This window comes from Rhea pennata, chromosome 5, assembly GCF_028389875.1.
Source record: "Rhea pennata isolate bPtePen1 chromosome 5, bPtePen1.pri, whole genome shotgun sequence".
In the NCBI taxonomy this organism is placed as follows: Eukaryota; Metazoa; Chordata; class Aves; order Rheiformes; family Rheidae; genus Rhea; species Rhea pennata.
Genome location: NC_084667.1, coordinates 63,328,775 through 63,344,286, shown reverse-complemented (window position 1 = coordinate 63,344,286; position 15,512 = coordinate 63,328,775). Strand labels below are relative to the sequence as shown.

Here is a 15,512-nt window from a genome sequence, read left to right as displayed (position 1 = left end):
CTAAACCACATTTCACCAGGTCTCCATTTCTTCCAGATGATGCTTTATATGGCAACTGTCAGCTAAAGAGAAGGTTTGCATAAAAACTACTCTGGAGTTGTGTTCCTACTGGGGTGTCTCAGCCCCTTCTGCAGAGGTATCAGTATGGATAGAATCAGCAGCCTGTGAGAGCTCTGCTGCAAAGGGCATGTTCTGGAGGCTGAAGAGGTCCTTTTGGTGGCTTCCTTAGCATTTATGTATGGGTCTTGAATCCCTGTGATATTCTTCCACTGGTGCCTGTCCTGAGAGAAGTCTCCTCTGGCCTCCCTCTTGTCCTTGGCAGAGTGGCTTTTGCAGGGCTACAGTAAGGGGAGGCAACTTTGCCATTACCTGCCTTCGTGTCTGTACATAGGAAATGCTTCACTTCCCCTTCTCCCTCTGTAGAGCCTGAACTAGGGCCGTGGTACTGCCTTCTCCCGTTTACTTTAGCACAAACACCTATGAACAGAGGTAAGGCTCTTACTCCAGCCATCAGCAGAAGCCTTGTCTGACCTTGTCTGGCTTGGGCATGGCCATCAGCTGTGACTCTTAACTGGAAGTGGTAGAAATTAGCCATTGTACTGGCCCTTTTTTGGTGCGAGGAGGGAAAAGATGTTCAATAGAATCTGGATTATTTTTCCCCCCTGTGACAACGAAGAGGGAAGATTTGAGGGTTCAAAGCAGTCTTCTAGTGGAGTTGGTGGGGACAAAGAGCTAAACTGGCGTTTAAGTTGGAGCTTGACAAATTCTTGTGTTTGCAAGGGCTGATAACCTGTATTTGGCTTGTCCCTCCCAATGGTTTTGGAATTGGAGTCTCCCTTCAGCCACCAACACCTCACTAAGACAACAAACTAACAAATAAACCAAGCAGATACAATGCTGTTTGATATGAATTAAATATATATGCTTCCAACAGCCCCTACCCTGTTAATAGGGCATGGCAAACTCAAATTTAAACAAATAAATGTAAAAACCCATTTCTCTTGCCCTGAAATTGGCAGAGTTAATCTCTAGATGTAGGCTGGCTTTGGAAAGAGCGTATCTGACTCCATGGACTTTGTTTCCTTCAAATGTTTCTTTAATTTACGGTAACAAGTGCTCTGGACCTCTGCTCATCTCGATCCCGGTCGAGAAATGGTGCAATGTGATTTCCTCATGTGGCTGCTGTTGCTGTGAAGGCTTTAACGTCACCATTTCCTGTTGACTCAAAATCTCTTTCTTACTTTCGCCAGCGTCAAACAGAGATAATAGATTAGGGAAAACTTCTGAGCACTGCAAAATATAAAACAGTTGTGAGGATTTCAGCATTAACCCCTGTCTGATCAACCCACTTCAGCTTTCAACTCCTAATTCCCGTTCAGGGCTGCCCAGATATGGGGCACACAACTCTGTCGAATTGCCAGTTGAGGATGTTCCCAGGAGACGAACTATGATCTGCCACCTTAAGTCAGAGCTAACCTGAGCCTTCTCTCACTGGTGCTCAGAGCACCTGGGCTCAGGGGAAATTGGTGGAGTCACGTCAGACGTATCAAGTACAAACATATACAAGTATCTGAGCTATCCACTATTTTGAGATTTCCCTTTCCTGCTCTCTTTTAATGCTGTTTGTTCTCCCTTACTCTGTATGCTTCAGATTGCCTTTTTTTTCCATGAAATATCACTGTTTGAAAAGCTTATTTTACTTCTCAACAGTTCTTAGAAGAGTGGTTGGTCTGGCAAGCTGATGGCCTTGCTTACGGATAAAAAAGAAAAACGTTGCTTTCATTCTCAGATCCTGATTCCTGAAGGACAGTCATTAGTGCTGATCATTCTAATATTTACTTCCAGGTGCGTAGGAGGCCGGTGCACAAATGCTGTATTATGAAGAACTTGTAACATCCAACCTTATCTTTTCTTCAGTAACCCCATAGGCTCTCTAAGTTTTACTAAATTGGATAGATAATTAGCTGACCAAAAAAAAAAATAAAGAAAAGAAAAGAAAAAAAGGAGGAGCGAGAACTAATTTGGCTAGGCAAAAGTTCTGTTAAGCCTAGATGGGAGAGCTTCAGTAATTAAATAATCCTTATTTACGTTTGACCTGTGAACGAGACCATGGGTGGAGGTGAATCCTTGGCCGTTGCATTTGTGACGCAGTGATACTCATTCAGGCTTGCAGTTAGTCTGAAGCAAGAGCTGTGTTTGTTACAAAAAGCTGTTAATTCAGGTGGATGTAATTCAGCAGGGATGCGCATTTCAACATAGGCTGTTTGAGTGCTCACCTAAGCGTTTGAGAAAGAAGAGAAGGTGTTCTCCTTTAAACACATCCAAAGTCCGAGAAGGGCCGTGGAGTTTTGCCAGCACTGGAGAAACTGGACACGTATGTTTTAAGGGTTAATTTTGTTTCTCTGAAGCTCCTCTTTAAGAAAAGAGTGGAAAATATGTGTTCTTAACTGTATGCATGTTTATACAAGCATATGCAGTGCTTACATAAATACACAGAGCTCTGCTGGTTGCTGGTAAATTAAATTATTTTCTGTAGAAGATCTGGCAAAGGGTTTTTTTTTAAGTTTGGGCTTGAAGAGAGACCTGGACAGGCTGGGCTAGATGAGCACGTGGCATGTGGAGAGATCATCGTGGAAGGAGGTGGGAAGGTGTATCAGAGCGATGTGAAAGCTGGCCCAGCTGGCAAGGCAGCAGCTGTGTGCGCAGCAGCTGGAGGATGGGCTGCGGAGCAGGTAGGCATGGCACGGCCAGATGGAGTTCAGCGACTGCCGTGAAGATGTGGCAGCAAAGGTCTGGCGTGGGCTGCAGATCCCAGGTTCCCGGTGGGATTGTAGCTCTGTGCTGCTCTAGCTATGCTGCTGTTGCAGACCAGCTGGCCAAAGCGTCTTTATACTACTCTAAGATCACGGCAGGGTGAAACAATGAAAAACTGGTTTTGTGTGTGTGTGGACTGGAATTAGCACTCAATACAAGGCTTTGGTGCTACCACAGCAGTATTTTTAGATTACTGGGAACGCGCTTATCTTAGCTTTGCTGCTTCTGGAAGGGGCCCAAGAGAAGCTGGTTAAGAGCCCCGGATGGGGTTGAGAAGAGCACTGTCCTCGTCTGTCATGAGCCATTTGCTTCTCTGCTTGAGCCTGGAGAAGAATGAGAGGATTCCCGGTTGCTTTTCTTCTGCTCCATGCATCCCGAGATGTTAACAGCAGTAGTCATTTCAAGCTGGCTGGCTGCCAGAAAGTGGAGAATGACAGCGGTTATCCTCTTAAATTCAGACAGGGTTTAAAACTTCAGCTTGTAGATGATTAATGTCAGATCTGGGAAGGGGTTTGTAGGGGGAGAGAGAAGGGCAAATAGTACCACTAAAAGTCTGACTGATCTCAAATGAATCGTATGCTTATTTTCCAGTCTGCTTGTTCCCCATATTATTCAGTAAAACCAAAACAGTAAGTGCTAAATGTACTGAAGCAATATAATAAAGGGGAAATTTAGATTCAGTTTGAAAGAATCCTAGGGCTTAGTTTTGTGTCAAATTATTATGTACCCTCCCTCTCACAAGTAAGCAAGTACTCTTTTTGCACAAGTTAAACCTGCATTTGGGTATCCAGGCTGTTGAACGTGCAGTTTAAGCAAGCGTATCCTCATCTGTAGACTTTCACAATAACTAGAGCAAAGGGGGGGGGGGGGGGGACCCTTCAGAAATCAGCAGCTGTGGTTAATAAACTGAGCTTTATTAAACAGATTGCTTTTCTGCCCAGCAGAAACTATGGTATATATTTAGTTCTTATCAGTGCCTTCATCACGTGAAAGTCAGAGCTATGAGGAAAGCTGAGAGCTGAAGGTTTGAAAGGCAGTTGTCATGCAAGCGTATTGCTGGAAATCCCATTCTGCAAAACAGTGCAAACCCCCTGGGAAACAGAGACTAGGGACACCCTAGAGACAGCGTCGGTGTTGCTGTCTCAGAGCTCCCGAGTCAACGCGGTGCAGCTGAAGGCAGCGAGCGGTGTGGTTATGCCCCGCAAACCAAGCCCTCCTACACTGGACAGAGTCAGCCCGAGCTCATCTCTGAAGGATGTTTTGAGACTGGGATTTCTGGTTGTGTGTGCTTTGGCAGTGCTTTTGCTGCCGGATGTGTACCTGCGCCCGGTCATGAGATTCTCTAGAGTAGCAGAGATTAATTGGAGTCCGTAGTAACATTTTTTTCTCGAGACAACTGCCGTGTTTAGCAGAGAGTAAACCGTTTCCGACAGATTTTTGTTGTGACTGCTCAGAGAATGCTACTGAAGAGATACCATCCTCTGCGGCATTCAGGCTAAGGATAGTTCAGGAACCCTTCCCAGAGCTGGTTATTGATAAGCACACACCTATGGGTATTTTCAGTCTGCACGTGAACAGGATCTCATTTCACTCCTGGGCAAAATCTGGGGAGGTGGGAGGACTGCAGGGTGAGGAGGAACTGACAGATCTTCCTGCTTTTGACTGAACTTCTACAAAACTCAGATTTTTTTTTCCCCCAACATCTAATGGGTTTTTGCTCTGTTTTTGTTTAACTGTTTTATTTAGAAGCCTCTATGTATGATAGAGGATCAATTAATTACTATTAATTAATTAATACTGCTGTTTGTATCTGTTTAATGCTGTTTGTGTCTGTTGTGTTTGCGTGTGTGAAGGATCGTCTGTTCTTTGTCATGGAGTTCGTAAATGGCGGGGACTTGATGTTCCATATTCAGAAGTCGCGTCGCTTCGATGAAGATCGGGCCCGCTTCTATGCTGCAGAAATTATTTCAGCCCTTATGTTTCTCCATGAAAGAGGCATCATTTATCGGTGAGCTCTGCATTCATTCATTCTCTTTGTTTGAACCTCACAGCTGAGGCGATAGCTTGAGTTTTCTGCCGGGGTAGATAACTGTCGCTTGCTGCCCACCAGGAACAAGTTGGCAGATGGGATAACAGTACCAGCACTTTCACACTGCAGATTGTCAAAGGTGTGTCCAGCTCCCAGGAAGGAGTGAAACTACTGTCTGCGGTATTGACTACAGGGAGGATTTTCTATGATGGATGTGTGAACAGGGAGAAAAATAGGGTTTTGCTCCCAGGGCACAGGGGCTAGATGATGTGCTGATGCCAAATCACATGACTCTGTTGACTTAGCTGCTTTGTATCAGTTGAAGAATCACTCTTCAAACTGCACCTAGATGCCCTTCAGTGAAGGGCTGGCTACCTGCTGGGTGTTATCTGCTGAAAAACAGAGGCCTCTGCAGTGCTGGTCTGGCTGTATCCTGCTGTAGAGCACATGTCAGAGCAATGACAGAGGGGAGGCACTAAGTAAAACCTTACTGGGTTGTCCTGGAGGTAAGTACAAGGAGCTGTTGCCCTTGCCACTGTGTGCCTTGTTATTTAAAGGCTAATCTGTGATAGCTACACCCTGCCTCTTATTTTCCTGTATTAGCTATGGGACTGTGATCAAACCCTATCTGACATACCTATCCAGTGCTGCTCAACTACTAAATGTGTTTTCTTTCCTGCTATGATCCTACTGCAAGAGTGTTTTTTTTTTTTTTTTTTTTCCTGTCCATGCCTGCATTTGGCACGTTTGGGTTTGCAGCAGAATCTGAGCGTTGCTGCTTCCCTCCATGAGCCTCTGCTCCCAGGCCTCAAGGATTATGGTTGTTCTCAGGAAGCCCTTGGTTGGAAGCCATTTCCCATACATAGCATTGTTGTTTTGTCATTCTTCAGTACCCAGGGGGACAGTTTGGTTATTTGTGTTCTCTTCCGTGCTGCCAAAGTGCTCCGCTGTTGCTGCAAACATCAAGGCGTGGATCAGCCAGACAGTCTGCTTTGCGGTGGCCTCTCTGACCAAGGTCATCCCTGTGCATAAACCAAGGGGCAGAACAAGGCCTTTTCTGGGGCAGAACAGAGCAACTTGAGCATGGGGGCTTCAAACAACCTGGTTAAACAGAAAGGTCTCGTTCTGACATGCCTTGCAGAGTGCTTCTGGCATCTTCTTGCCCAGAGTGCTGGAGAGGAGGAGCAGTCAGTTGTTTCATCTGAGCCCTGTTAGTTGGATTCCCACAGCAAAGCATGCGTGTTTAAGTACAGTGCACCATAGCCCTGCTCAGTCCCACCTGTGGCATGCTAGCACTGCAAAGAGTGACGTTAACTCTCTCCCTTTGCTGCTTGGTACCCTGGAACCCACAGTGGGGTCCAGGATGGCAGCGATTCCAGGTAAAGTCGGTCTCTGTCAGTGCCGTTTCGTACTGTGGGTTTGACCAGATGTTCGGTTTTGAGCTTTGTGTAGCTGAGCTCAGGTGATGCTGTTCTGTGTTTGGTAGTGTATCTTTCCACATCAAATAAACTCAGGTTTTGATCCTGGCTCTAAAACCAGCGTAGCTAAACTGGCCCAAGGGTTGCGCTAGGGACACTTTCCTGATGGCGAGATTGTAAGATAAATCAAGTAAAAGCAACTTCCTTCCTTTTCTAGCTTGAGCTCCAATAAGAAACAGATGGTCAGGTGCAGAAAGAGAGAACATTACACTATTTTTTAAGTACGAAATCATATGATATATGTGGCACAGTTAAATAGAGAAGGCATGTCATTTTAGTATTCTCTGGGTCTTGAGAGTATGAGAATTACCAGCGATTTACACCGTATGCATTGGGCTTCTAAAGCACAGAGATTGTCTGCATAGAATAGCAAATCTGCTTACTCTGCAGCTGGATTTCGGTCTAATTCTTCCCTTGTGAATAATGCCAGCCTCTGAAGAGAGCCCCTGCCAGATAATTGCACAAATGACATTATCCTTAAAATAGTGACATCCAGTAGTTATTGTCAATCATTCAGCAGCAAAATTGTGTCTGCACATAACGTAACGCTTCTGTGCTTGCAGCTTGTCCTGTGTCCTCCTCCTGCCTGTCACCAGGTAGAAGTAATCCATCTCTCTGAATTTTTGGCACTCTTCAAGTGCTGCTGGAATTCATGATAGAAAGTAGAGGAGTAATTGAAAAGCTCCTCGAACACCTAAATGGGCTTTGATCTTTTTGTAGGGAAACTGGTCGAACTGTGAGGTCGGGTAGCTTCAGCTGCATGAAGCTGACTTGGATTTGTTTAGATTAGTCGGGGCGACTCCGTTCTGGAAGATGCGGAGCTGCAGGTTGTGGCTGCGTCGTGCTGAGATAGTTTGCGTTGGGTTGCAAACACTGGGCTTTGGAGAGGTGTACGACACAATGAGATCCAGGCAGGAGTTTTATCGTTTCCTTTTCCTGGCACACATAGCTAATTTGAAATAGCTTTGTGCAGTATTTCTGCACAAAGATACTGTGAATCCGCAAGGATGGTGTTCCTTTGGCAGACGGTGTATTTTGGTTAGCTGTGACTTTTTACAATGAAAACCAGACTCCCTGCTGGATTGACACTCTCATAGGATGATTTTCATGATCTTTCATGAATTTTTCAGTGATTGCTTCTCATTTGGATGCAGTCATTGAATGAAAGTCTGATTTTCGTTACTAAGCCCTGGCATGACTGGAAGTCCTGCAAATGTGTATGGACATACTTGGCGTTTCTGAAGATAAGTTACCAGTTTCACAGTTCTTTTTTGTATTTGCAGCACTGCAAAAGAGAAATGACTTTCTGGCCTCATCAAAGAAACATCTCTGACTTGCCCTCAGCTGAGTTTTAGCTGTCAAATCAACACCGCCTATTTATAGTTGCTTCCTTTAAAAAAAAAATGTTGACAAGTATAGCACAGTTCCATATCCTATCATACAGGGGGTAGAACTAGAATTAATCCAGCCATGAAGAGAAGCTTTTCAACATGTCAAATCACAGTATATTTTGCACCCCTGACCACAGAAGGGTAGCACAAGGACATATTTGGGATCAGCTTGTGTTGAATGTTGCCAAAAAAAGGTTAGGTGATGCTCAAAGCTGTTGTAGATACAATCTTTGCTCACCGGGGCAGTATTCTTGCATTGCTTCTTTAAGCTTACTTGTAAAGGCAAGCAGCGTGCTTCCTTCTTCCCTCTGTGAATGTGTGTCAGTGGGGATATGGTGGGAGATGAGACAGGGTTACTTTTCAGAGTGTATCTCTGCTACCCACGGAGGCGGTACAGCAGGCAGTACATGTTGACATACCTAAGTTAGTCTGAGCTTACCTATATCTGGAAGCAGAGGTAGCGTCACCTCTGCACCCTGTGCTGCAATACTGGTTGCGCCAGCCCCGGGTATGGATTGCGTAGCAGAGCACGATGTGGCCCAACTCGCAGCTCAGCACAGTGCAATGGCAGGTATAGCATCAAGGGTATAGGCAGCGTAGGATGTAGGTAATAGAGCTGACTAAGAGCTAGAGGAGCTAAAGAGTTGGGATGGAAAAGCTAGGGAGAAAACTGGCTGCTGGATGAATGAGAAACTTGTATTCTGAGGGCTCGTGCTAGTTAGCTTGTTCCACTGCCATTACAACTATATAGATGTTTCTAATGCACCTGTCTCTTCTAGAGATAATAAGGGTGTCTGCATGTGCTCTGTCACACTTCCAAATGTGGCAGGATGTGCACAGAGTCCCCATGCTCTGTTGTTGCACCAGCCACCGAAATAAAAGGCAGCAAACCATTGGGCATGGTCCTTTGGAAGGCAGAAGGTAATGGTGCAATTATGCAGATGAGAGGATGGTCTTGCCTTGGGGCTGAATACTAGCTCTTGAAGAAAATATGATGTGCTTGTTAATGGCAAGTGTTAAGGCCTCATTTCTGTGTGTTATCTGGAAGCATCGCCTTCATGTGTGTAAAGCTTGTTATGATGGGGAAAAGCACCTTCTCCTGTGATTTCTGGAAAGATTGCTGGGTACTGGCCAGGTCTCTGAAATCATTGCCTTGCTTAGTTCAGGAGACCCATCAGGACTGCAGCTGTATGTCCCATGACTCTTGGTTTTTATAGAGAATTAATTTTTTGTAACAAGTTAATTCCCTGCCAATTCAAACAACACGCCTGTGACGTTTGGAGGAAGGTTTACATAAGCCTTTTAAGGACACTAATTTTGCCAAAAATTTGTATTAACAGAATGAACAGTAAAGTTCCTTTCAGCAAAATCAATTAAAAATTACATGCTGAAAACAGAAGCCAAATGCCTTTTCTAATTACACAGAGTCACTGTTAACAGTGCTAATCTTACTAGTGCGATGTTTGCTTTTTCCAAAGGTCAAGACATTATAGACATGGCTTCTCCCATGCTCTCTCTGTTCTTTTTGCAAATTGTGACTTTCTTTTTTTTTTAATCCTCATCTCAGGTTACCCTTTTTCACATCTGGAGTCAGATCTTGTTTCCCCTGAAGCCAAGTGGACTTTCCCCAAGGATTTAAGCTGGCAGTCATCTGAGTCCGCTGCTGCTACCAGCAGTGCCCAGCAAGGCAGACTGTTTGGCTGACTGGGGGCAGGGGGCTATGCAGGGATCACCCTTGCTTTGCTTAGGTGCTGCCCATAGCTATGTTCCTCTTAGCAAATAAGGTAAAGATTTTGTTTAATGAGGTGTCGGAGGGGAGGAGGTGGGAAGCAGCTCAGCTGGCACTGAAATGGGTTCACGTCTCCACTCTGTGGAGCACCGTAATTCCAGCTGCGGGAGATGGTCCGTATTGCTTCAAGGCCTCGATTCAGGAGAGCTCCTAGACTTCGTGCTTTCCAGAATCGGGGCCAGGGAGACTAGAGCATATATTTGAGAGCAGGGCAAAATTAAAGGTGGGCTACATAATGAGAGCAGCAGAAAGAATGAAATATAAGCTGATTTTTAGGGTGAACGAGTGAAGCAGATCAGCTGAAAGTGGTGAACTGGCACCCGATAGCGTGCTAAAAGCCCAGTCCCTAGAGGAAACTGCTTAGTGCAGAAGAGACGTTTCCCTGCTAGAGTCTCTGAAAGTCCTTCATTCGGCTTTAGAAAATATACAGGAATATCTGTCCGGGTGGGAAGACTCATGTCGAAGACAACCAGTGTTAGTGGTGACAGTCAACAGCTCGTGTAGGTTGATTTGTGCTTATAGGTGGTATATCTTCTACGGTGTTGTCCCCTAAAATGTGCTTGTTGCGTGGTTGTGAGCTGGGCTCTTTTACAGCATGTTTAAAGCATTGGTTCCCTGGACTTGATCAGAACGGAAAATGCAGAGAAAACAGCCTCTCACGTTTCCATGTCATGTTTAATCAGTCACTCTGCGGGACAGTTGAGTCCTGATTTACATTTGTGCTTACGAAGAACAGTCCTGTTTTGAGATCCGCGTATCAGATCTCTGTGCCCCATTGACTCCACTGTACATAGTCTGCGAACTTTAATACAACTTTCCACATGACTAAGGGCTACTGAATAGCCTACAGAAGTTATTGGCTCTGCTAGTGCCTCTTTCTCCCGTATTGTTATTTAAAGGGATTGATTTGAAACCTGCAAGCCTTGCACATAACGAGCGCGTATAAATCGTAAAAACCCAGAGCTCGAAGGGGCCTCGAGAGCTCGTCTAGCCGTCCGTCTGCCACAGGGCCAGAAAACCTTTCCCAAAGTGCACGTCCCTGGTACCTTCACTGTTGTCCTCCTTTTGCGTAGTTGTTACGCTCGCGTGTAATACCTTGTACTCTTGGAGGCCCGGACGCTCAGTTAGCAAGTGCTTGAGATGAGAGTTTAGTGTTAGCTGGGAATTCACGTACCAGTGCACTAAAAATAAGTAATATCGCTCCTACATGGAGGGGATAAGCGATTTGGCTTAGGTGTGGCAGTGTGTCCTGTCATTCTTCATTCAAATCCTACGTCCTTCTGGAGGCGTTTCACGATCAGTAACACACAGATGCAAAAACACACAGAGGCAAATTAAGAAACAGCTGCATGTAAGGATTGCAGCCAGATCCTTAAAGAAAGGAGCCCAGAATTAGGCGGATTCCTTAAAACCTCAGATTACTTCAAAATGTTTAGATTAGAACTTTCTAAAATAATAAATGACCTTTTTGCAGACACTGTCTTTTGTCCTCTCTTTTTCCCTTTGGGGAAAAAAAAAAAGTCAAAGGCAAGGCAAGAGGAGAAAAAATAAAAATGGAAATATTTCCATTTTTAATAGTCATGTAAAACTATTTTTTAAAACTGCCTGTAAATATTATTGCACTTCTTTATCCAAAGTTAGTCTGACTCTTAATATGTTCCCTGATTATCAAGGGCACTCAGGCCTAATTTTACACCCAATTTTGAAAACTTTTGTTCTCAAGTTGCCTGGTATTAATCTCGTCATTATATTGGCCTTTTCTGTACCCATCTGCCTCCTAGAATTAAAATTTGAATCGAGAAAGCTTTCGGTATTAATATCAGCAAATATGACCCCTGAGTTAGCGTTAGGAAGACTGATGTTTATAGCTGAGGAAAAGGTCTCTGTCAGCCTTAATTATAATAAATTTTTTATACTTTTTTTTTTTTTTTTTTTTTTTTTAGAAGAAAGATTATGCCAACAAAATGCTATTGCATCTGCTCTCTCTGGCTTGCTGAAATGGAAGATTTCTTGCAACATGACATGTTGCAGTGGGTGAAGCTACTATGTATGTAAGAGTGATGATGAGAAAATGGGTATAGTTGATACAGTTAGCCTGCAGCAGCTGGCATTGCTATACAGGGAGGATTTGACATAGTCTTTTAGCAGTGGCAAGATACAGCTACTGATGTTTCTTTGGTCAATAATCCCAATTTCCAAATTTTGTTGTTTATGCCAGTGGGTTTTAGATACTCTGTTGCTTTACAAAGAAAGGGATTTTTCTAAAGTCTCTTAATAGCTTTTAGTATATCAGAGATATGATTGAAATGGCTTCCCTGGTTCAAAGTCATCAGCTGCCTGTAACGATTGCATTAAAAAAACCCTGAAAGTAATGACTCCTTAGAATTTCAACTTTTAGGTTGCAACATTGTAGCAGTAGTTGCATGCTTTATACTCAAAATTTCCACAGAAGAAAATTCAAAAACTTTTAGCTTTGTCACAGCGAAAGAACTCGAAAATCGGTTTCCAGACGCAAAGTAATCCTACAGGCTAGAAGCTCCAGGGTGCCGAGCACCTCCGATTCCTTTGCCGTGTTCACCCAGCGCCTCGCAATTAGAGGTCATAGCTCGAACTGTGCTCACGCCTTGTAAAGCCGTGGCAGGTAATAGTAGTGTCTCTAGCAGTCGTGGTGCTGCAACGCGAGCCGGAGCTGGCGGCCGTGGGGCGAGGACCCGTCCTCGGGCAGGATGGCTGGCACGGTGGTAGCTGCGAGGTTGCAGTTAGCTGCTGGTGCCGGCTAGAGTGGAAATGGCCTTTTCCCATCCCCATGGAGCGAGGGGAAAGCGTTACTCATCATCTGGCCTCTGAGTCACAGCACCTTTGCTGCGGGTAGGATCGAACGCCTCTCCTTTTATGAGGCCATGCCTAAAGGCACAATTTAGTCTCAAAATTGTATTACCTGATTATTATTCCACTAAAGCTAGTGGTAAAATTCCCAGTGCCAGCAATGGAAACGGGAGCAAACCGTAGCGATTGAGCTACTTATAGGGTGTGATATATTCAAAACCGCAGAGATGCTCCAGGTTCTGAACTGATTTTGTCGGAATCAATTAAAGATTCAGAAGCACCATTTATTATTAACGTCTAGAGCAGCTTTCACAAATCTCTTAGCAGCATAGGAATAGTGGAGAAGTGCTCCTGAATGAGAAAAATTACTTCCAGCTAAGAGAGGTTATTTTCTAGCTAAATCTCAGATCCAGGCATTTTGCCATGGCAAAGTTTGTCCAATAAGAATGTGAATATTTGCATCTGAACCGCTAAAGTGGTGAGGGAACATGCGGCATTGCGAGGTAGCCAAGCTCCTGGATCTGGGCCATTTTGGGGGCGGGCAGCAGAGTTGCAGAGCCGTGCCAAAGTGGGTCATGGCCGTTTTGTTTATTGTAGAGGAAAAGGAAGGGGGCTGGAAAGGGCTTGGGTGGGAAACTGGGAAAAGCCATGTGAACTGTGCAGCGTAGCGCTGGGAATTACGTACAAGATTATGTGGTAGAAGGAGTGGTAGGAGGTGACTCCTCCAAGCTCCCTTTGGTTTTTCAAGTAAACCTGTGTGCGCTGTGGTGGTGAGGTGCAGTGCATCTCAGCGCGCAGGCTCTGTGGTGCACGTGTTAGAAGCTGAAACGGGTGCATGGCATTTAGTGTGCAGGCTTTGGGTTGTCGTCTGCCTTCTCTGGATCCGGTTGCGTTCCTTTTGACATCTACTCGGCAATGAAGATGTAACAAGGGTCCTGTATCCTTGTTGACTTGTGCCTAAAGGCTACAACAGTGTGCTTCGTATTTCAGTATCTCAATATTTCAATATCTCCTGACTGTAACGTAATGCTTATATGTTTATCTGCGTCTTGGGGACTTTGACACAATTTTATTGATTTAATTTAGCCCTTTGCATTGCCTATGCTTTCTCTTAAATGTTTCTCTTGTTCTGTATCTACCCTTTCTAGTTGAAGCTCCCCCGTTTAGTGTTGCTCGTGTCACAGGTTTGAAACCTGGTGCCCAAGGAGCAGGATGACAGTCAAAGTTTCTGCATTCAGCCTCTCTGGTGCACAGCAAGGAGCAAAGAGCCTGGCAGTTGGCTACAGCTTCCTGCTTCCCTGCCCAGCCCTGATATAAGTGAGGAAGCCAAGGAGTTGTTCTGCCTTCTGCCAGCTGGCCGCGCTCCCAAAGAGACAGCCCACCCACCGCGAAGGTCGGAGCACAGCACGGGCTGGCTGCTCTGCCCCCGCTCGGCAGCTCTGCCCTTGCACCAGCCCCACGGCGTGGAGCAAGAGCCAGTCCTGCCAGTTCTGCTCCTGCTGGGCTCTCTCTGGGGCCAGGGAGAGGTTCCCCACGGGAGGGTTTTAGCTCTCCTTCTCCTTTGTGCTGCTTGGGACACAGCAAGCCGGCGAATCCGGCTCTGGCTGTTCCCTCTTGAAGTGACGCAGTTTGTGCACAAACACTGTAGAAGAGGAAACAACCTGTGTGTCCATATTCATTGTGGATTAAGTGGGACAGGAGCTGAAAACCATTATTTGTTTGAGGGACTAATTGATTGTACAGACAGAGCCAGCAGTGGATGACTTGTAGAGCATGGCACAGCTCTCCATCCTCTCTCACCCGTTCTTTGGACGAGATGCTCTGCAGTCCATGAAATGCCCGCAGCGGGCAGGCGGCACGGGCATCGGGCAGCCCCAGGCAGCCTGCCTCGCACCTCGAGCTGCAGAGATGATTTCAGAGTTGCAATGACTGATGGATTGCAGCCAATCTGCAAGTGGTAAGTTTTGAGATGTGATGAGTGTAATTCATACCTCACTGAAAAAAATCACAAGTTATCCCTTACACAGAGAGAAAGCAGCCAAAAAAATCTTATTGCACCGTGTTTGTTAAATAGTTTTATCTATGAATTAGCCACTTGGAGCATACTTTCCTCTCTGCTTTTAGAAAGGCCATAATAACCTGTGTTTCTTGATAGAAACCATGATGTTTTGGGAAGGAGTCAGAGCAAAGTAAAATTGGCTTTTGAACCTCTCAAGCCACAAAATGTCTGCAGTTTGCCTGAGCCTAAATATGATTCATGAGTGGAAAGTCTCTGTGTTGTGTCCCCCTACACCCTTTTGATCTAGAGAAATTGCTCAACTTGATGATCGTTCAACCTAGTGACTAACTGGTCTGTGATAGTCCCAGGGAAAAGAGAGGTATTTTGTGTGATAAAATTAATGGAGAAGTTTGGAGTCTCCTCTATTTATCTACCTCAGCATCTCTCTTTGCAGCTACCTTCAAAGTCCTTCAGGACTGACAGCATTCCCCAAGCCAAGTGGCAGTCAGATAAAGGCTCCTGCCAGAGCTTTTCCCTGCTGCTTCCCAGCATCAGCCAAGGGCATCTCTTGAGTGACCATCTGATCCCTGCTGGCTAGGAAGCAAGAAAGCAAATTCCAGTTACTGCCATGAACCAGTAAGCCAACACTGGGCTGAGGATGCATGGAAGGGAGGGGATGTCAGTTTTTGGAGGCTAGCTGTTCCCGAGTAAAATGTGGCATGGAATAATTGGATCTCTCCATGATGTATCATGTCTAGGATGGGCTAATTTAAGTCACTGTCTACTTGACTGAGAGATTTCACTGCTTTTTCTTCACCCGTCTTATAACTAGGCTCATGCAGAAATCTCTGCCGTGAATTACTGCTCCAAAGGTTCCCAAGTTTTGGGTCTACTTGGTCTTCTGCAAGAAGCCCTTATTGTGGTCTGGAGCAGGTCAAGCTGTGTTCTCCCTGTTCCCTGTGGGTTTTCATCCAGTTCGAAGATGGCTGTCCCTCAGGGGGGTTGGTTTATGGATGCGTACACCTAATTTTCTTAGGCTCCTGGTCCCTAATTGCCTGAAGCCCACAGTGAATACATGAGGATTTATATAGCTGCTGGTATTACATACTGGTTATAAGTACCATTGGTAAAGTCATACCTTTTTAGGTCTGTGCTGACAGGACCTTTCACAGTATTGGCCCTCGTG

The 15,512-nt window shown here is 45.2% G+C and overlaps 1 protein-coding gene across 1 annotated transcript in view; it reads left to right on the top strand.

Annotated features, from left to right (window-relative positions):
• Positions 1-15,512, top strand: part of PRKCH (protein kinase C eta) — a 117,093-nt gene that overhangs the window by 67,181 nt on the left and 34,400 nt on the right. Inside the window, exon 10 of the mRNA XM_062576223.1 lies at positions 4,668-4,822. Within this exon, the coding sequence (XP_062432207.1) occupies positions 4,668-4,822 (155 nt within the window). The remainder of the gene's footprint in view (positions 1-4,667; positions 4,823-15,512) is intronic.